Source organism: Symphodus melops (assembly GCF_947650265.1).
Source record: "Symphodus melops genome assembly, chromosome: 12".
NCBI classification, from domain to species: domain Eukaryota; kingdom Metazoa; phylum Chordata; class Actinopteri; order Labriformes; family Labridae; genus Symphodus; species Symphodus melops.
The window spans coordinates 259880-282379 of NC_136702.1; the positions used below are offsets into that span (position 1 = coordinate 259880).

The 22500-nt window shown below is 51.9% G+C and overlaps 1 protein-coding gene across 1 annotated transcript in view; it reads left to right on the top strand.

Annotated features, from left to right (window-relative positions):
- Nucleotides 1–22500, top strand: part of LOC306832924 (contactin-associated protein-like 5) — a gene marked incomplete at its 5' end in the record, with an annotated part of 45816 nt that overhangs the window by 19194 nt on the left and 4122 nt on the right. The window contains 12 exons of the mRNA XM_079357945.1: nt 1473–1579; nt 3196–3315; nt 5835–6035; nt 8636–8792; nt 10236–10363; nt 10537–10707; nt 11235–11453; nt 13323–13562; nt 15729–15950; nt 18926–19059; nt 20097–20184; nt 20259–20459. Of these exons, the coding sequence (XP_079214071.1) occupies nt 1473–1579; nt 3196–3315; nt 5835–6035; nt 8636–8792; nt 10236–10363; nt 10537–10707; nt 11235–11453; nt 13323–13562; nt 15729–15950; nt 18926–19059; nt 20097–20184; nt 20259–20459 (1988 nt within the window). The remainder of the gene's footprint in view (nt 1–1472; nt 1580–3195; nt 3316–5834; nt 6036–8635; nt 8793–10235; nt 10364–10536; nt 10708–11234; nt 11454–13322; nt 13563–15728; nt 15951–18925; nt 19060–20096; nt 20185–20258; nt 20460–22500) is intronic.

Genomic DNA, 22500 nt, shown 5'->3' on the forward strand with positions numbered 1-22500 from the left:
AATACCTGAGAGGTTTGTTTTTCCTCCTCGTCTGCTGCAGGAAGTGTTATTGTTTCAGGCTGCTGTGATGTTCTCTCCTCGCGTTCCAGTCGGAATGTGTTTTCATTTTATTTATCTTCACATACATCCACTCAGACTGTTTGTTTGCTCAGGGCTGAAGTGTAACATCCTGCAGTACCTGGAGTGTCCACTAGAGTCTGCAGAAGCACAGGAAGTCACATCTCCAGCGCCCCCTAAATTTCGTGTGATTATGACAGGAGTAGATGATGACGTGGTAACGGGATGCGTTGACAGACACGACTTGTTTATCGTTGCCGTGGTAACACCAGGTGTTAAGTCAACGGGTGCATAGACTGGTGTAGTTTTGAGTCCTTAAACCAGGAAGTGAGTTAGCATTTTAGCGCCGTGGTTCTAACCTCTAAAAGTCTAAATGTTTGTGTTTAGACTGAAATAAGATCTGTGGTTAACACGAGCTGAAGAGATGTTGATGTTTTGTTAGACAAGATAAACTACGTTAGCTCAGACCAACACTTGTGACTTTTAAAGTTTTTACGTGAACTTTAAACGGCGGTTGCTAACGAGTAGCTAACTGAAACTACAGTGGTTGCTAACGAGTAGCTAACTGAAACTACAGTGGTTGTCATGGAGACATTAAACGTCATCACGCCGGGAACTCTCTCCCTAATCCTCCTTACAGCCTCTAGTCATGTTTTTCAGTGTTCTTGTAAATATTAGGTTAATAAACAACTTATTAAGCTAACGTTTAGCTAGCTTGTCAAATCCGCTGATTAGCTAGATCGATAGAATCGATTAACTAGATCGATGAAGCATAACGGTCGAGACGTCATTATAAATAACTCGCGGTGTAGTTCGCTAGCGCATAACGTTAGCTTTTTACTTCTCTGGGCTGCATTAACTCTTCAAACTTCATATAAATGATGTTCATCTGTAAAGATTATCCTGCTGAACTAAACAGCATCAGAAACATGTGTTTGATACAGAGATTATTTTCTGCAATGATCCAAAATGTAAAAAATCCCAGAGGTGAATTTTCGAAGGAACCACCGGCGCCATTTTTTCGGGTTGGCCAACAAGAATATGTCATTACTCTACCAGTCTATAAGGAAGCGTGGTAAAAACGTCATGTGGGTTATACCTGGTCGTCATGACTGCACTGTGAAGTCGTTTTCATCGGGAGGAGCAGAGAGAATCACTCCCATGATTCCCTGCCAGCCTCCACATCATCTTTTGTTCTGGTCTTGATTGAGCGCCCCCTGTTGGTGGACGTTACCGAGCCTTTAACGCCTCTTGCTTGACTTGTGGTCAGCGTTTTGATTTAAGTCTAATCCTCACTTTCTGCCAACAAGCAATCAGTGAGCAGGAAACACTGGAGGATGTTGTTATGAAGCTTCAGTGTTTGTAATGAGCAGTGAAGCCTGGTGTGAAACCTGCTCATGTCTCTTTTTTTACAGATGCCTTCCGAACCTGTGCGAGCACGGAGGCCGCTGCTCTCAGACGTGGAGCTCCTTCTCCTGCGACTGTTCGGGGACAGGATACTCCGGAGCCACCTGTCATAACTGTGAGCGTCTCAAACCGGCTATTACACCCGCCTCATTTATTATCAGTCAACTGAGCCGTGTCATCTGGTCCTGTACCTGAGCGGGACAAAACCTGACCTGCCTCGACCTGACAACACCTCACTCGCTGTAGTTGTTTCTTTATCCTTAAATAGTTCAGACTGTGACTTCAGACTGACTGCAGACGTGGGAGTTCTTCCTTACAGGTGATATCTGCTGTGCACACTTCTGTTGGAGGCGACGAGTGAGCTGCAGAATACTGATTTCTTGTTTATATGCAGTCGTCTTAGCATGTCGGAGGGAACATGACAGTTAAGAGCGTCTGCTGAATTCAAAAATATTTTACTTTCTAACCCTGACAGCCACCAAACTCCCCCGAAAAACATCGACCTGTTTCCATACCTCAAACTTTAAGAAGGAGAATCACCAAAACAGGAGAACAGATTAAACTGTGTTTTTATTCTGAACTGTTAACATGTTAGCTTTCTGCTTAAAGAGCCAATCAGAGAGCTCCTCTCTTCGTCTGTGATCAATCAGCCAATCAGAGAGCTGCTCTCTTCCTGCGTGATCAATCAGCCAATCAGAGAGCTGCTCTCTTCCTGTGTGATCATGAAGGAAACCTGCTGTGTTGAAGCTTCTCTGACAACAATGCAGCAGCCAGTATGTCCTCCTTCTAACTTTAGATTCTGCTCCTGAATGCTCTGGATCTGATTGGACCAGAGAAGGTAGGCGGGGCTTTGAAGGCCGTTTTGGACGCCCCTGGGTTTGCCAGATATGAGAGCAGTTATCAGGTGAACAGGTGTTGCAGCGATGGAAGCGGGCAGTGGAACTGCTTCAGATAGAAGTGATTGTACCCGAGCTAAAAAGCCTCTGCATGTTTCTAATAAGCTCCAGCAGCAGAAAGCTGCTCAAACTAGGATCAATGTTGGAGATGAAACATGGAGAGAGGTTAGAACGCAGAAAGCTTTACAGACCCATGCAGAGCTGGCTAAACACTGAAGCTACAGTGTCCTCCACATGCAGAGCTGGCTAAACACTGAAGCTACAGTGTCCACCACATGCAGAGCTGGCTAAACACTGAAGCTACAGTGTCCACCACATGCAGAGCTGGCTAAACACTGAAGCTACAGTGTCTCTACATGCAGAGCTGGCTAAACACTGAAGCTACAGTGTCCACCACATGCAGAGCTGGCTAAACACTGAAGCTACAGTGTCCACCACATGCAGAGCTGGCTAAACACTGAAGCTACAGTGTCCACCACATGCAGAGCTGGCTAAACACTGAAGCTACAGTGTCCACCACATGCAGAGCTGGCTAAACACTGAAGCTACAGTGTCCACCACATGCTGACCTGTGTGAGAGGAGGGGGGGGTCAACGTTTAGTCATCCCTATATTTATGGAGATGAACGTTTAAAGCTCATAGTGAAGCTCTAATGACTGATGGTTTCTCTGTTGGAGACTTCAGGAGACGTTACAGAAAGAAAAGTGACAGCAGGAACATGGAGCTGAAACACCGCTCAGCAACAAGCTCTGATATTTGACTGAAGGATGAAAACATGTGAGCAGAGAGCTGTCAGAGCGTGAGCTGATTCCTGTCCCGTCTCTTTTTCTTCCAGCCATCTACGAGTCGTCCTGCGAGGCCTACAAGCTGATTGGCAGCTCCTCGGGCTTCTTCTCCATTGATCCGGATGGGAGCGGTCCGCTGGGAGCCACACAGGTTTACTGCAACATGACAGGTGAGATCATCAGGCTCACATGTTGTCACCTTTACTCTGTGTTTGAGTTCATCTGAGAGCTGGCAGAGTGAAGCTCTGCGCTGATCAATAAGTCAACAGCTGCGTGACAGTCCAGCATGCAGACAGAAATCATTAGGAGCTCTCAGCGCGGCTCGTGAGGCTGAAGAACATATCTGTGAGCAGTCGATATGTTCAGTAAACGTCTGTGTGTGTACACTGGAGTGATCTCAGGGCGCTGCCTCCTGGAACCTGTTTGCTTTGGTTCAGTGGGAAACGAGTCCTGCTGCTTTTAAAGCAGTAAAAAACGATCGATAAGTCCTCGCCGCTCGCCAAACAACGGTGTGAAAACCACTTCTGCAGCCACGGACTCTGGACGGTAGATTTTTAGGGTGAAAGCAGAAAGATCAATCAAAGAAATAACCAGATTGATAGAAGGTGATTCTCTTCAGTGTTTGGAACATGTCATATGTTCTTCCTCATCGAGTCGCGTAGCCTCAGAGACTCCGCCCCCTCCTGTCAGACAGGGGTAGTCTGTGAGGTGCATCAGGAGGATTTCAGAATCACTGACATGATCGAGCTATTTTAAGATATGATCCGGCCTTCATGAGCACTCATCATCACAGTAATGCTTCCGTTAGCTGCGGCGGCGGTCTGTGGGAGATCCCGACTTAACGAGCTGTGGAGGCCAGTGGCCTCCAGAGGCTGCAATTTGCATGAAAGCATGGGGTCATTAAAGTCAGAGGGCTGATCCCAGTGGGAGCTTTAATCTGCTCGCTCCCTCTCATGTCTGCTGTTAAACGATGAGACATTAAAAGTGCACGGCGGACATTTTGAACTGACGGCGTGCTGAGCGAGAATCATCCAGAAAAACACATCTCCATCTTTAAACCCAGATTCTGGAGATTGGGATTATTCCCTCGGCTTCAGATTTCACAGAGCGCTCCGTTGTCCCCGTGTTTGTTTAATGCTCGAGGTCGATGAGATCATTCCTTAAAATGCTCACGGCAGCACAAATGTCCAAACATAATTACACGGCGCTCTGCAGCGCTCGGAGAGCACGGGGAATTTCCCATCTGGCCTTTCGTTATTTACAGTGTTAAAAACAAACAAGGTTTAAAAACGTCCAGAAAAGGTCGGATTCAAACCCGCACGTCGTACAACTGGCGCCCTCATTAACCACAAGGCTTCGTGTCCAGACTGCGTCCACTGTCAGTCCGAGCGGTTTTCCCCTGGACCGTCTCCTGAGGCGTCACCTGACAGACAGCTCGCCCTGATCCACGGGCGCCATGACACAGAGGACAAAATGTGTTCCGTTAAGTTGTGACAGCGCAGAGACAGAATCCATCATGGAGCTGTCACAACCTTCGTCCTCCTCAAGGTCACTGTAGCGCTGATGTTACAGACGGGGAGGAAGACGGCGAGGAGAGCGGCGCCGGCTCCTCCTGCCTGTCGGCTCTTCTCAGACTCATCGTCACTGTCGGACAGCCCGGACTTGACCTCAATTAGAAATGTAAATAAGTGTAAGCCGGACATCCTGACGAGAAGAATCCCAGAGACGAGATTCTCTCGAATGCAAAGTCAACATTGTGGAAGCGGAGCGGCGATGGATTTCCTCTTGTGATCGAGCAAACGCTCCTCAGCATGCAAATGTAGAGTCAGTTCATAATTAGTAATAGTGTCAAAGTGAAGGCAGCCATGCAGCGCGAGCAGAGAGACAGTGGGAGGGATGTTTCAGAGCTCTGAGAGGTTTTCAGGTTGACAGATTGGGGATAGGAGAAGGTGATCAGACTGTTGCCTGGAAACAGGAGCGTTCGTTATTCAAAGTGAAATGTCACCAGCATCAACAACACACAAAGTGTCCGCGCCTCGCTAACGACCACGGTCACCACGCCCCCGTGAAAAATATACCCCACACAAAGAGGCCGACGCCCACCTCTTATACTGTAGGACAGCTGACAGTTTTTAGTTTATCTTCTTCATTTATTATATTACAAAAATGTAAATACTCTTATAAAGGTCAAAGGTCACATTCCTCTCCTCCATGTTCCTCTGACTCTACAAACCCCCCAATGATGAGAAAAGTCCATCCTCTCCGTCTTCTGCCTGCCCAAACAAGCCGTTTGGAGATGTTCCCTTCATGACATCACAAAGGGCAGTAGCCCCTCCCCCAGGTGGGTGACACTCCCACAGCTAGGTGTTTGTTCTGCCCTCTGAGTCTGCCTTCTCACTGTAAACAATAGGACATGGAGCCAGAAAGCAGCGAGTACACCCGAGCCCTTCCAGAGAGGGGGCGTGGTCAGACACAGCTCATTTACATATTTAAAGCTACAGACACAGAAACAGCCTGTTCTGAGCAGGGCTGAAATAGAGGGGTTATAGGGGTTTATGTTTTGAGGGTCTCTGAGACGTATTGAACCGTTAAGAAGAACCACGGTGTGTGCACGTGGAAGCTAGTGTCACTTGTTTTAGTAGAAAGTGTTAGCAGTTGATGCTAACAGATTCACATGTTTGTCTTTTAGAGGAGAAGGTGTGGACGGTGTTGACACACAACATCACAGCTCCTGTCACCGTGCAGGGCTCGTCTCTTCACAGACCGCACATCATGACGCTCAACTACAGCGCCTCGGCCCAACAGCTCCGGGCCATCGTGTCCGGGTCGGAGCAGTGCCAACAGGAAGTGGTTTACAACTGCAAGAAGTCGCATCTGTTCAACACTAAAGGTGAGAGCATCCTGAGCTCCTCACTAACACAACAGCAGGATTGAAGGTGGATCCAGGTCTACCAGGAGTCTATCAGTCACTCTGAGTGTAGGACTTAAATCCAGGCCTGCTTTTTACTCACTGCCCTTCCCTGGACTAATGGAGTAAACATTCATCGTCACTACGAGTCGTTTCTCTCAGTGACAATAATTGCCACTGATGCTTTAATGCAGCAGCTCGTTAAAAGCCTCTCTTTGCACCGTGTTGATCTGCATCAGGCTCCTGACGAGGAGAGAGGACGACGTGTTTCAATATGAAGCATGTTTGTGGTTTTACATCGACGCTGTAAAGAAGAGTAAAACATGATTTTTCTCTTTCTGCTCCTGCAGCGCGACAAATACTTACAAATAAATAACCCAGGATGACTCCTGAGATCCTTTTTTATCAGGTTATTAAATATGAGGGGAAAAGTCCCAGCTATCCAAAACGCTTTTAGACGTGCAGACTCAGCTGTCGACACGCAGCAGAGGAAGAACTGGAGAAGTGTCTGTTGTAGTGTTTTGTTGGAGGCTGGCAGCGTTAGCTTGTTAAGTGGGTGTTGGAGCTAAAAACAGCCGTGGATTGAAAAGCAGCGGCGGGTCTGCAGGAGTGGAGGCGTGCTGCCGGTGACACACGCAGTACATGGCAGGAAGTTTGAGAAACATCAGAACTCTCCAGAATGATTCACTTTACAGCAGCCAGGTCCGAGCTGCTGTCCTCTTATTGGTTGCTGCTTCGTGCTGGAGTTGAGCCAAGGTCGACTTTTGTACCTGCGTCTTGAGTCCCAGCTGTCTCTGCTGTTTGATCAAGTCGACCTGTGGACACGGGGAGTCTCCATTGTTTGGCAGCGTCGGGGGACGGAGCTGCCGCCGTCTTTCTTTGTTTCCACAGTAACAAGAAGTTCATCTTAAAGTGCTCCGGCTCCCTCCGTGTCCCAAACATCCAAACATTTGCTCTTAAATCATGAAACATTCATGAAGTCCCAGATTTCCCAGGGCGCCATGCGTGTGCCAGCAAACAAGTTGATTATCACGCCGACTTCAGAGAGGGGACACTTTGAGAATATTTGGAAGCTTCAAACTTCAGGTGAAATAAATCTGTAGCCGTCAGTGAGCCGAGCACGTTTGGACTGAACATGCTTCAACACATATTCACGTTCATTATTGGAGGAAAAGGCACTTATGCAAATTCACACGGAGAGAAAGAAACGACGGGCGCAGCTGTTCAGAGCCGCCACGTGGGATTAGAGACGCACGCGTGCCGCTCGCCGTCTCAGTGGCTCACGTGGAACAGACGTCCTCGTAATGCTGCACACTTCCTGATTTACATCGTCCAACACTTGTTTACTTGGCTGACTTGATGCTGAAGAAACTCTCAGCGTAATGACCGCCGTGCTCCAGCCTGGCCTCTCGTGTTCTCATTAAAGTTCCAGGTTGACTAATGGACGCCTTCATTAAAGTTGACGGCCGACTGTCTTTGAAAAAAGGGTGGCGTGCAGCTCTCTTTGATCCTGCATCATGTCGTGGTCGAGCCAGAGAGCACGGCTCCACATACACACAGCCAGACATGCGCACACACTCAGCACTGGCTCCGCCTCTCCTCTGTAACGCCCTCTGAGACGACCCGGGGGGGGGGGGGGGTTAGGGTTAGGGGGTGACGACCTCTAGTGGACACTCCAGGATCTGCAGCTCTCTGCACGTCTGAATCGGCTTCATGTGGTGTGGTCGAGTCCACCTGCAGCATGTTCCCGTGTGTCGGCGTGAAGGAGACTCGTCTGTTCATGGTTCTGTCAATATCCGGCCAATCAGAGGGAGAGAGCGAGGCGCCGCTCTCCTTCAGGAAATATTGATTGTTGCCCGTTCTTATTAGTGGAGCTGTTGTTCTGACCGATGGAGGAGAGGTGAGTCTGCGTGCAGCGAGGACGGGGACGAGGACGAGGACGAGGACGGAGGAGAGGTAAGTCTGCGTGCAGCGAGGACGAGGACGGAGGAGAGGTAAGTCTGGGGATGGTTATCTACACGGAGAGCAGAGTTGGCGTGCTGGTGACTCATACGGCGTGTGTGTTCAGACATGCTAACATGTATCCTGTGTGGGCGCTGCAGCATGTGGCGTGCGGTCTAATGGGGTTTTTCCGGCCTCGCTGGCTCATCTGGTATGCGGGGTCACGCCGTGTGACGGACGGTTGAAGCTGGACTTAACCCCTCGGTGGAGGTGAGGAATTGTGGCGTCGGCGTGCAGCCACGCTGACACTGGCAGACGAGTCAGGAGGAGACAAACCGCCATCACTGCGGCGCCGTCTCCCTTCAACAGCTACGTGTGTGTGTGTGTGTGTGTGTGTGTGTGTGTGTGTGTGTGTGTGTGTGTGTGTGTGTGTGTGTGTGTGTGTGTGTGTGTGTGTGTGTGTGTGTGTGTTTCTGATTGGGTTGACACGTTAATGAGGTTTTCCCGCCTGCTGACCTGAGAGGACGAGCTGATCATGTGATCCTCGCTGCAGTTCTCCACATGTGGCCGATTTGACCTGTGAAGGCGCCGTGCTGTTGCCATGGAAACCAACTGTTTGCTCTGCTGTTGTTTTGTTGCAGACGGCAGCCCGCTGTCCTGGTGGCTGGACCGGGAAGGAGAGAGGCGGAGCTACTGGGGAGGCTTCCTGCCCGGAGTCCAGCAGTGCTCCTGCAGCCTGGAGGAGAACTGCATCGACATGAACTTCTTCTGCAACTGTGACGCCGACTCAGACGCATGGTACACGCCGCACGCCACCGCACACGCATGGTACACGCCTCACGCCACCGCACACGCATGGTACACGCCTCACGCCACCGCACACGCATGGTACACGCCGCACGCCACCGCACACGCATGGTACACGCCGCACGCCACCGCACACGCATGGTACACGCCGCACGCCACCGCACACGCATGGTACACGCCACCGCACACGCATGGTACACGCCTCACGCCACCGCACACGCATGGTACACGCCGCACGCCACCGCACACGCATGGTACACGCCACCGCACACGCATGGTACAAGCCACCGCACACGCATGGTACACGCCGCACGCCACCGCACACGCATGGTACACGCCTCACGCCACCGCACACGCATGGTACACGCCGCACGCCACCGCACACGCATGGTACACGCCGCACGCCACCGCACACGCATGGTACACGCCGCACGCCACCGCACACGCATGGTACACGCCGCACGCCACCACACACGCATGGTACACGCCGCACGCCACCACACACGCATGGTACACGCCGCACGCCACCACACACGCATGGCACACGCCACCGCACACGCATGGTACACGCCACTGCACACGCATGGTACACGCCACACGCCACCGCACACGCATGGTACACGCCGCACGCCACCGCACACGCATGGTACACGCCACCACACACGCATGGTACACGCCACCGCACACGCATGGTACACGCCGCACGCCACCGCACACGCATGGTACACGGCGCACGCCACCGCACACGCATGGTACACGCCGCACGCCACCGCACACGCATGGTACACGCCGCACGCCACCGCACACGCATGGTACACGCCGCACGCCACCGCACACGCATGGTACACGCCACCGCACACGCATGGTACACGCCACCGCACACGCATGGTACACGCCACACGCCACCGCACACGCATGGTACACGCCACCGCACACGCATGGTACTCGCTGGATGATCAAACTCATAAAACAGAAGAAACAAAAAGTGCAGTGTGTGTGTGTGTGTGTGTGTGTGTGTGTGTGTGTGTGTGTGTGTATTTACCGTATGTAAATCCACTCCACAGCTCGTCTCCGTTCGGCGCCGTGTGCATATTTCCACGGGCAGTTGTCGGCGGCGTGATAGATCGCTGATGTGTTTACTGCAGGAAAACACCCGACGACCTGCTGCATTTATTTATCTCTGCTGTGTGTGTGTGTGTGTCTGTGTGTGTGTGTGTGTGTGTGTCTGTGTGTGTGTGTGTGTGTGTGTGTGTGTGTGTGTGTGTCTGTGTGTGTGTGTGTGTGTGTGTGTGTGTGTGTCTGTGTGTGTGTGTGTGTGTGTGTCTGTGTGTGTCTGTGTGTGTGTGTGTGTCTGTGTGTGTGTGTGTGTGTGTGTCTGTGTGTGTGTGTCTGTGTGTGTGTGTGTGTGTGTGTGTGTGTGTGTGTGTCTCACAGGGCTAATGACACAGGAGTCCTGTCCTATAAGGACCACCTCCCGGTGAGCCAGCTGGTGATCGGGGACACCAACAGGACGGGCTCTCAGGCGGTGTACCACGTGGGCGCTCTGCGTTGTTATGGCGACAGTAGGTGATCACCTCAGCAGTGTGTCCGACTCGCTGCGGGGGGGGGGGGTCACATGTTTGTCCTCTGATTGGACCTCGTGCTGTGAAACAGGAAACAGAGACCTCACTTCCTGTTTCATCAGCTGATTAAAGATGGCGTGATGACAGAAGACGTGTCCGTCTCTCTCCGGCAGAGTCGATTTGGAACGCGGCGTCCTTCTACCAGGAGTCGTCCTACCTCTACTTCCCCACGCTGCAGGCTGAGCTCGCCTCCGACATCTCCTTCTACTTCAAGACCAGCGCCCCCTCAGGCGTGTTCCTGGAGAACCTGGGCCTCAAGGACTTCATCCGAGCCGAGCTCAGCTGTGAGTCAACACGCCGAGCGGCGTGCATCAGAACACACACCATGACACACAGCGAGCTGACACTTTCATTTCCCAGAGAGGCGGGCTGTCGAGGCGGCGCGGCGTGATGATCCTAATGACACATGGCCGTCCTTAAAGCCTCGCCGTCTGACTGGTGCAGCAGGAAGCCTTAATGAACACACAGAGCACTCACTTCTTACACACACACACACACACACACACACACACACACACACACACACACACACACACACACACACACACACACACACACACACACAGCCGCTGTGGAAACATTACTGTGTGTTTGGTTCTCCAAGCTGTGGGCGGAGCTCTCAGTGCAGAGAGAGAGAGAGAGAGAGAGAGAGAGAGAGAGAGAGAGAGAGAGAGAGAGAGAGAGAGAGAGAGAGAGAGAGAGAGACCCCCACATCCTGACCCTGTGTGTGTGTGTGTGTGTGTGTGTGTGTGTGTGTGTGTGTGTGTGTGTGTGTGTGTGTGTGTGTGTGTGTGTGTGTGTGTCCCTGCAGCTCCCTCGGTGGTGGCGTTCTCCTTTGATGTGGGAGACGGTCCGGTCTTCCTGTCCGTGAAGTCTCACGTCCCGCTGAACGACAGGCAGTGGCACTACGTGAGGGCGGAGCGTAACGTGAAGGAGGCGTCCCTGCAGGTCGACCAGCTCCCGCTCCGCTTCCTGGAGGCGCCGGCTGATGGACACCCCCGCTTACGGCTCAGCAGCCAGCTGTTTGTAGGTAGGCTGGACGATGACCATGAACCCACATCAAGTCCACGTGTGCGTACATGACCACGTCAATCACGCCATCACTTCCTCCGTCTGACCACGGTCAGCTGAACGCAGGCCGAAGCGTCACGTGAAGCGTGGCGTTTCATTCTGCGTCTTCAAAGTCTCCCTCACGTCTTGCTCCTGTGTTTGCACAAAGTGGCGAGCTCGTTCGTGTACGCCGCCTCTCTCCGTCTGTCGTGGGTGGTCATGGCGATCGTCAGAGAGAGATATTGCTCTCCTGATTCGTTGAAATCGTCTGTGGAGGCGAGCGGCGCCGCCCGAGCGTGGAAAAGTGACTGTGAGCAGAGTCCTGTTCTGTCCTTCTGTGTCCAGGAGGACGCGAGGTCAGCTGACACCGGAAAGACGCCTGATGGAAGCAACCGCCTTCTGTCCTCCTCCTTGTTTCTATGAGACGTCCTCTTCACGGCGTGTGGTCAGAGACGCTGCTGAAGGACATTTAGATGTCTCCTGCTGGCTGTGTTGTTGTCAGAGCTGTGTTCACATGGACGGGACGGCCGGCTCCTCCCCTTGTGTATAAAAGCAGGCGGGCGCCGTGTAACGGTTTGTCAGGAGGCTTAAAGCCCGCCTCCACGATGCAAAGATCCAATCAGAACGTCACACTGACTGTTGACTGACGTCGATTAAACCTGTTTCAACAGATAAATGAAGACCGTTGTTAACGGCGTGCACAAACAGGACGCTGTGATGTCATAGCCTTCATTGAACAGTACTGATGTTTATGTGTGACGTGGTGAAGTGTTGTTTTCATGAGTCTCCGTCTCTGATGACTTCACACACACACACACACACACACACACACGTGTGCAGCGTGGTGCTAACACAGCAGGGAGCCTGTTCATACACGTGTTAGGGTGTCAGAGGGAGGGCGCTCTCTCGCCCCCTGCGGTGCCGCTCGCGGTGAGAGGCGGGCTGTAACCCAGCGGCCTGATGAAGCGTGCATCCTGATGGTTAGCGTTCACAGCACTGTGCTACATTTAGCCACGACGCTTCATCACTCGCTCACTCCTCCGAGGTCTCAGACGGGCGGACTCCAAATCAAGACCACCACTTCATTACTGTGATTAGAAGTCTAATCTGCCTCACTGTTTCCCACAATGCAAAGCAGCAGGGGAGGTCGTAATGATGGGCAGCGTCCAATCATAACAGAGGAAATAATCAGACCACACAGACACCTCCAGGTGATTCTCTGAATGAATCTGTGGCGGCATGTGGCGTGGACTTGGTCATTAAGAGACCAGCTCAGCCTGGTGACGGGCAGACGAGCCTAGCAACAGGAACCAAGGAGGGCGTGGCTGACAAAGGGTCACTTCCTGGTGAGGACGTGGCTGACAAAGGGTCACTTCCTGGTGAGGGCGTGGCTTCTCAAAGGGTCACTTCCTGGTGAGGGCGTGGCTTCTCAAAGGGTCACTTCCTGGTGAGGACGTGGCTGACAAAGGGTCACTTCCTGGTGAGGGCGTGGCTTCTCAAAGGGTCACTTCCTGGTGAGGGCGTGGCTGACAAAGGGTCACTTCCTGGTGAGGGCGTGGCTTCTCAAAGGGTCACTTCCTGGTGAGGGCGTGGCTGACAAAGGGTCACTTCCTGGTGAGGGCGTGGCTTCTCAAAGGGTCACTTCCTGCATTATCTGTAAATACAACAAAGGCAGAGTGACCTTGAGTGCCTGCAGGGGGCGCTGTGTGTGCAATAAGAAAACTTTACCCAGTTTCCTGTTTCTCAGTACGAAAGTAGTTTTTAATCAACTGAATAATTTAAAGGATCAATAAAAAAGAAAGTGTTTCTCCCCGTTCAGCCTCTGAGCACTGTCCCGCCTGTGTCTCAGGAGGAACCGCCTCCCAGCAGCGCGGCTTCCTGGGCTGCATCAGGACTCTGACTGTCAACGGCGTGAGCTTGGACCTGGAGGAACGAGCGAGGATGACGCCCGGCGTGAGCTCCGGTTGTCCCGGTTACTGCAGCGGCTCCAGCAGCCTCTGCCACAACCGAGGGCGGTGCATCGAGAAGAGCAACGGCTACGTGTGCGACTGCTCCCAGTCGGCGTACGGGGGGACGACCTGCGACCAAGGTGAGCGCAGATGAGCGAGCACGCTTGATTTAATTCTTCTCAAAGATCGGCTGTGATTACTACAAACAAATAATCGATCATTGTGAAGGTTGTTCCATCGCAACTAATGCAACTAATGCAACTAATGCAAGAGGCAATTAATACTTGTCCTGACTGCAGACTCCAAGAACATTTAAAATGCATTAGAGCAAATGATCTGCAGCAGAGCATGCACACACACACACACACACACACGCACGCACGCACGCACGCACGCACGCACACACGCACGCACGCACGCACGCACGCACGCACGCACGCACGCACGCGCGCACGCGCGCGCGCGCAACACACACACACACTGGCTCCATGTCCTATTGTTTACGGTGAGAAGGCAGACTCAGAGGGCAGAACAAACACCTAGCTGGGGGAGGGGCTACTGCCCTTTGTGATGTCATGAAGGGAACATCTCCAAACGGCCTGTTTGAGCAGGCTGAAGACGGAGAGGATGGACTTGTCTCATGATTGGAGGGTTTGTTGTATCTTGCCAACGTTTGATATATTAACATAAAGAAGACTGTAAACTTCAGAGTGAGCCGAGGTGACTTCATGAGTCTCTACTTTAGGACTTCTCTCTGATAAGAGACATTTCCTTTAGCGTGTCTCTTTGATCACGTCTCTGTCGGAGTTTGACTTCATGAAGACGCTCAGGGGTTTGATATCAGGACGGCAGCTTTTTAAAGCTCTTTGTACTTTTGACATATTAAAAAGTGACTTCACTTTAAAAAGCTTTTATTAAAGAGCGTTTACTGTGTGCAAAGCGAGCTGTCACTTTTACGTCCTGCTCTTCACTGAGGGAATAAATACAGCAGGAGTGCAGAGCAGCAGGATGATGAGCTGTGAGGAACGATGTGAAACTAGACAGTGATGCAATACCGTCCGTCTCTGTTTGTGTTCCCTCTGAGACTTCTATCCCGACATAACTCCACGAGCTGTTTATTCTGCACAAACCTCCGAGGAGGCACGACTTAGCTTGTGAAGAGAGTTATCATCCTGCTGCAGAAGGAAGCGGTTAGTCTACGTCTCCTGATGGACATGCGAGCTTTTCAGGAGCAGTGTCTGTGCACAGGTATTCAACCAGCGTTCTTATTCTGCTGCTGCTGTATTTACTATAATACTGAGAGCTGAGGGGAAGCCGACAACCTGTTGAGCTTCTGTGTTTGATTACAGGGGACTTTAAAGACCCGTTTCCACCCAGCGGTCCGGCTCGGTTCGTCTCAGTACGGTTTCCATAGAATAATCCCGGGAAAGATTCCCAAATAACCGATCCGTACCGTCCCACTTTTTGGGACCCTTCCGTTGGGGAGCCAAGAATGTGGAGCTAAACACTGCAGTCCTCTGATTGGTTGAAAGAATGGTCACTTCCTGTGTTAGGTGGTGGGCGTGTTTAAAGCATTGATTGTTAGCGTGTGTATTTGTCCTCGCCGCTCACAGCCTTCTCTGAAACAAAGCTGGATTGAGTTCTTGTAATAAAGAGTCACATGACAGTGACAGAGGAGATGACCTGCTGGATGTCTCCAGCGTTGGTTTGTTTGTGTAGCGTTTTTCTCCTTTGTTGAATTTATTAGTAAGCCGTTAGCCGTTAGCCGTTAGCCGTTAGCTATTAACTGTTAGCTGAAGAGCACGGGTGGAAACACAAACGGGATCAGGCTTAACCGAACCGAACTGTACCGATCCGTACCAGACTGCTGGGTGGAAACGGGTCTTAAGAGGAGCTGTGGATGAATCTCGCCTTCTGTCGTCTTTTCATGGTGAGTTAAGATCAGCTCTTGATTTATGAATTCTTGGCTCAGAATCCTGACATGTCTGGAGCTCTGACGCTGGGACAGTCGAAGCGGCGTGAACGCAGCATCAGAAGTGTCATTATGTTTGGTACGGTGTTCTTATGTTTCTGTTGCCATGACAACGGCTCACTTCCCGCTCCTCTCCTGTGTCTATTTGACTTTAACGAACCAGACCAAGAGGGAAGGATCTTTACATAGCAGAGTCCTCGGGTGAAGCTGGCCAGGCCACCGCTGCATGATATTCCCTTTTTCCCATCACGAGCGGTCGAATAAAAGCAAAATGAGAACAAGAGGGAACCAATAGAAAAGGAGCCTGAACCTGTTCTCCCTTTTGTCCCTGCAGAGGTGTCGGTGTCCTTCGACTCGGAGTCCTCGGTGACCTACACCTTCCAGGAGCCCTTCTCCGTGATGCAGAACCGGAGCAGGCAGGCGTCCAGTGTTTCCACAGAGAGCCGAGCCAGAGAGGACGTGGCCTTCAGCTTCGTCACGTCCCAGCGGCCCGCCATGCTGCTGACCGTCAGCACCTTCAGCCAGCAGTACATCGCCGTCATCCTCGCCAAGAACGGTTCGTCATCTCACGCTTTCAGCCTGAAGTCCTGATTGGCTGAATAAACAGCATGCTCATGTTGTGTGCAGCTGATGCATGTTTACAAACACGTGGTTTTAGAATTCATCCAATCAGAATCTCAGAATCTCACCAGTCCTGTGACGTCATGCTGCCCGCCGACGTGACGGCACTTGAGAGGCGCCATCCTCCATGTTGGAGGTTCTTGTTCCTCTCGATCAACTTAGAAACGACTGAAGGGGGCGGAGCTTCTGTGACAAAGAGCGGCGTGAATGTTATCGCTCACGACCTCGTCTCTCCGTGAGCGGCTTCACGGGTGCGTGCTGACACCACACTCCTGATCCCCGATGAACGCCGGAAGTGTTTCGGATGGAATGACCTTTTTGTTTTCTCGTGATGGCGGCTTCATTATCTCATTTTCTGGAGATAACAAAGTAATTAACTTGAGATCTCGAGATAACGGCGTTAAGGAGAAGAGCAGCACGCTCAGCTGTTTGTCTGTCAAACTGAACACGGTGACCTCTGGACGTGTGCACGTGTGCACGTGTGCACGCGGCGTGCGGTCTGTGGTTCTCGACTTCACAGAATCCAATTACTGCGTGAAGAAGACGACGTGATGAAGGACGCCTCTGTTCTTTGTCTTAAGCCCTTTCACTGTATTATGAGAGAAACATTTCAGCAGTTACAGGCTGACACAAACACGTTGCCATGGTTACCCACAGATCTCACATAATTACACAGGCTGCTTGCTTCCTCAGCAGTGGATTTGTCCACTTTACGTGCACGCCACGAACCAACGAGAGTTCAAAACACGGCGAGATCAAACAGGAAGAGAAAAGTGTTTTTCACCTAAACCACGAGAGCGTCCTCTCCAATCAGAGCAGGCGTGTGCGTCTCCAGCACGTTTTAGTAAATATCAGGTTCATGTGTTGAAAGGCGTCGCAGACAGTGAAGAGGCAGCTGATGGGCGTCCTGTGCTCAGCTGCCCGCAGGAAGTCAGAACACAGCGGACCGATTATAGACTAACGAAAAGATGGACGCCTGCTGCTCTGCAGCTTTAAGAAGCATCTGTCTTCATTCAGCCTCCAATAAACCTCAGAGTGCAAGGAAGGAAGGAAGGAAGGAAGGAAGGAAGGAAGGAAGGAAGGAAGGAAGGAAGGAAGGAAGGAAGGAAGGAAGGAAGGAAGGAAGGAAGGAAGGAAGGAAGGAAACAGTGGGTGGTCAGGTGGAGTGTAGGAGGAAGGAAGGAAGGAAGGATGGAAGGAAGGAAGGAAGGAAGGAAGGAAGGAAGGAAGGAGGGAGGGAAGGAGGGAAGGAAGGAAGGAAGGAAGGAAGGAAGGAAGGAAGGAAGGAAGGAAGGAGGGAGGGAAGGAGGGAAGGAAGGAAGGAAGGAAGGAAGGAAGGAAGGAAGGATGGAAGGAAGGAAGGAGGGAGGGAAGGAGGGAAGGAAGGAAGGAAGGAAGGAAGGATGGAAGGAAGGAAGGAGGGAGGGAAGGAGGGAAGGAAGGAAGGAAGGAAGGAAGGATGGAAGGAAGGAAGGAGGGAGGGAAGGAGGGAAGGAGGGAAGGAAGGAAGGAAGGAAGGATGGAAGGAAGGAAGGAAGGAAGGAAGGATGGAAGGAAGGAAGGAAGGATGGAAGGAAGGAAGAAGGGAGGGAAGGAGGGAAGGAAGGAAGGAAGGAAGGATGGAAGGAAGGAAGGAAGGATGGAAGGAAGGAAGGAAGGAAGGAAGGATGGAAGGAAGGAAGGATGGAAGGAAGGAAGGAGGGAGGGAAGGAGGGAAGGAGGGAAGGAAGGAAGGAAGGATGGAAGGAGGGAAGGAGGGAAGGAAGGAAGGATGGAAGGAAGGAAGGAAGGAAGGAAGGATGGAAGGAAGGAAGGAAGGAAGGAAGGATGGAAGGAAGGAAGGATGGAAGGAAGGAAGGAGGGAGGGAAGGAGGGAAGGAGGGAAGGAAGGAAGGAAGGATGGAAGGAAGGAAGGAAGGAAGGAAGGATGGAAGGAAGGAAGGAAGGAAGGATGGAAGGAAGGAAGGAAGGAGGGAAGGAAGGAAGGAAGGAAGGAAGGAAGGAAGGATGGAAGGATGGAAATAAGGAAACAGTGGGTGGTCAGGTGGAGTGTAGGAGGAAGGTAGGAAGGAAGGAAGGAAGGAAGGAAGGAAGGAAGGAAGGAAGGAAGGAAGGAAGGAAGGAAGGAAGGAGGGAGGGAAGGAGGGAAGGAAGGAAGGAAGGAAGGAAGGAAGGAAGGAAGGATGGAAGGATGGAAATAAGGAAACAGTGGGTGGTCAGGTGGAGTGTAGGAGGAAGGAAGGAAGGTAGGAAGGAAGGAAGGAAGGAAGGAAGGATGGAAGGAAGGAAGGAAGGAAGGAAGGATGGAAGGAAGGAAGGAAGGAAGGAAACAGTGGGTGGTCAGGTGGAGTGTAGGAGGAAGGAAGGAAGGAAGGAAGGAAGGAAGGAAGGAAGGAAACACTGGGTGGTCAGGTGGAGTGTAGGACACTCGGGATGTGAGGGAAGAAAGACGAGCTCTTGGAGCGACCTAAAGGAAGAAACGCCGTCTTCGTCTGGACTCCACGGAGCGCTTTGACAACAAGAGCGTTCTTTATCATCCCGCCAGGGTGTGTGTGTGTGTGTGTGTGTGTGTGTGTGTGTGTGTGTGTGTGTGTGTGTGTGTGTGTGTGTGTGTGTGTGTGTGTGTGTGTGTGTGTGTGTGTGTGTGTGTGTGTGTGTGTGTGTGTTAGTTGAAGACGTTAAGGTCTATTTATAAAGACGTGTGACCCCTATCACTTCAGACTTATTCGCTCTGCTCCGGCGAGCTCTCATAACAGCGCCCACACACACACACGCACGCACGCACGCACGCACGCACGCACGCACACACACACACACACACACACACACACACACACACACACACACACACACACACACACAGAACATGTTTAACATGAGGAGGACTGACTCTGTGTGCTTCCTGTCCAGGGAGTCTGCAGATCTGGTATCACCTCCAATCAGACACCAGGCCAGACGTGTTTAGCCCCGCCCCTGGAAACCTGGCAGACGGAAGACTTCACCGGGTCCGGATCCACCGAGTGGGAAAGAACCTGTATGTACAGGTGAGCAGACGGACGCCGTGTGACTCAAGGTCGTATTGACCTTTCATGGTAACTTCAGATTCCGTGAGCAGAAATTCAAGGTTAAAGTCAGATCGGTGAGTGGCGAGCTTCGAGGCGTCGTAAAAACCTCAGGGGTTTGTTTTGTTCACGCCTCCAAGCATGACTCAGCAGACGGTAAATAACGTGAAGGCGTGGTCGCTGTCAGAAAGTCATCACTAAGATCTGGAGGGTTCAGGCTGGTCAGGACAGAAACGACCTGCACACGTCGTTATCACGACCTGCTGGTCAGGGCGGAGTCCCCTATTGGTCCTTTCTGAGCCTCTCTGATATGTGACGAGAGCGTCCCGTGTGGCGGGGATGTGTTGTAGAAAGACGTCTCCTTTGAGTCCGTCTGAAGAGTCTCTGCACTGCTGACATACACGTGCGGCGTGCGGCGTGCATTTGGCAGGTGACAGCTTTTAATTTCCCTCCCTGCCAAAGCTCCTTTAAAAGCATGTGATGCTGAATCACTCCGTCTGCTCGTGGAGCGTGTCAGAGCGGTGAGAACGCGTCACGCCAAAGCATCAGATTTGACTTCCAGAAGGGATTTTTATTCATCACGTGACGCCGACGTTTCTCGTTATGAGGCAGGAAGTCACATTTGATTTCCTCCATTTCTCTTTGTGGGAGATCCTTTTCAAATCAATGTTCCTCCACATTAGAACGTCTCCGCACGCCCGCACGCCCGCACGCCTGCACGCCCGCACGCCCGCACGCCAACCTCTGGAGCTATTTTTAAAACAGCCAGAGATGTCATCAGAAACCGGCAGCGCTTTATTGCAGATCATCAAGTTAAGTGATGCAACTGAGTCAGCGCGGCGGAGCGAGAGGTCGACACCACTTCAAAGCTAACTGTGGGCGGATCTGGTTCAGCGTGAAGCTGCAGAGAGCACGCCGCTCGATCCATAATGTATTGAAATGTGCTGCTGCTGCTGCTGTTAGCGCGGGTTAGATTTCTTGTAATTGGCTTGTTATTTGATTTCTCTCCACTGGAGCAGATCGACCAGGACGTCCACACGAAGTACACGCTGTCATCGGATGCAGAGCTGATCTTAATCAGATCCCTGACATTGGGCAAAGTCACCAGTAAGTCCTCGCCATCCTCCTTTGTTCTCTCTGTGTCCATCCAAACGAATGAGTGATGTCATCACCTGTGTCAGGAGGAGACAACTTCAACGAGGACGTGACGCGAGCGGCGTCCAAAGGTTTCGTCGGCTGCCTCTCCTCCGTCCAGTTCAATCACGTGGCGCCGCTGAAGGCAGCGCTGACCAACCGAGGGAGTTCACTGGTCGCCATCAGAGGTCCTTTGGTCCAGTCGAACTGTGGCGCTCTGGCAGAGTCCACGTCGCACACGCTGCAAGGTAAGACGCTTCATGGAGCGCCACTTCCCACTTCCTTCATTTCTCAAAGAAACGCCGTCACGTCTTTGTTACGCTCTTAATGACTCTGTGATGGCGTCCCAGTCTGTGAGGTCACATTGATTCACAACACAGGAGCTCCACACACACACACACACACACACACACACTCACACTCACACTCACACTCACACACACACACACACTCACACTCACACTCACACCTACACACACACACACACACACACACACACTCACACACACACTCACACTCACACTCACACTCACACCTACACACACACACACACACACACACACACTCACACACACACACACACACACACTCACACTCACACACACACACACACTCACACTCACACTCACACCTACACACACACACACTCACACACACACTCACACTCACACTCACACTCACACACACACTCACACTCACACCTACACACACACACACACTCACACACACACTCACACTCACACTCACACACACACACACACACACACACACTCACACACACACTCACACTCACACTCACACTCACACCTACACACACACACACACACTCACACTCACACGTACATACACCTACACACACACACACACACACACACACACTCACACACACACTCACACTCACACTCACACACACACACACACACACACACACACACACACACACACACTCACACACACACTCACACTCACACTCACACTCACACCTACACACACACACACACACTCACACTCACACGTACATACACACACACACACACACACACACACACACACTCACACTCACACTCACACTCACACCTACACACACACACACACACACACACACACACTCACACTCACACTCACACCTACACACACACACACACACTCACACTCACACGTACATACACACACACACACACACACACACACACACACTCACACTCACACTCACACTCACACCTACACACACACACACACACACACACTCACACTCACACTCACACTCACACTCACACCTACACACACACACACACACACACACACACACACACTCACACTCACACTCACACCTACACACACACACACACACACACTCACACTCACACCTACACACACACACACACACACACTCACACCTACCTACACACACACACACACACACACACTCACACTCACACGTACATACACCTACACACACACACACACACACACACTCACACTCACACCTACACACACACACACACACACACACACTCACACACACACTCACACCTACACACACACACGTCGCACACGCTGCAAGGTAAGACGCTTCATGGAGCGCCACTTCCTTCATTTCTCAAAGAAACGCCGTCACGTCTTTGTTACGCTCTTAATGACTCTGTGATGGCGTCCCAGTCACACACACACACTCACACTCACACCTACACACACACACACACACACACACTCACACCTACCTACACACACACACACACACGTACATACACCTACACACACACACACACACACACTCACACCTACACACACACACTCACACTCACACTCACACCTACACACACACACACACACTCACACCTACCTACACACACACACACACACACACACGCAGTGTTGAGTTAAAACCAAATAGGTGTGATTAGCTCATGTCTCCATCCACACACACTGTACGGGGGGAATGTTTTCATGACTCAGCAGTTTTGATTGGATGAAGGATCAGAGTTATTCACAATAAGGCGTGTAGCTGAGCTGATTGACAGGTGGGCGCCGTGTCACGGTTTGTCAGGAGGCTTAAAACCCGCCTCAGCTCTCAGCCTGTCGTTAGCTTGACTCAAAGTTAGCCTGAGACAGCATTTCCAGCACGGAGACCGCCATCCATGGGACTCCAGCGCCCCCTGCAGGGACACACGGGGGACTCCAGCGCCCCCTGCAGGGACACACGGGGACTGCAGCGCCCCCTGCAGGAACACACGGGGGACTGCAGCGCCCCCTGCAGGGACACACGGGGGACTCCAGCGCCCCCTGCAG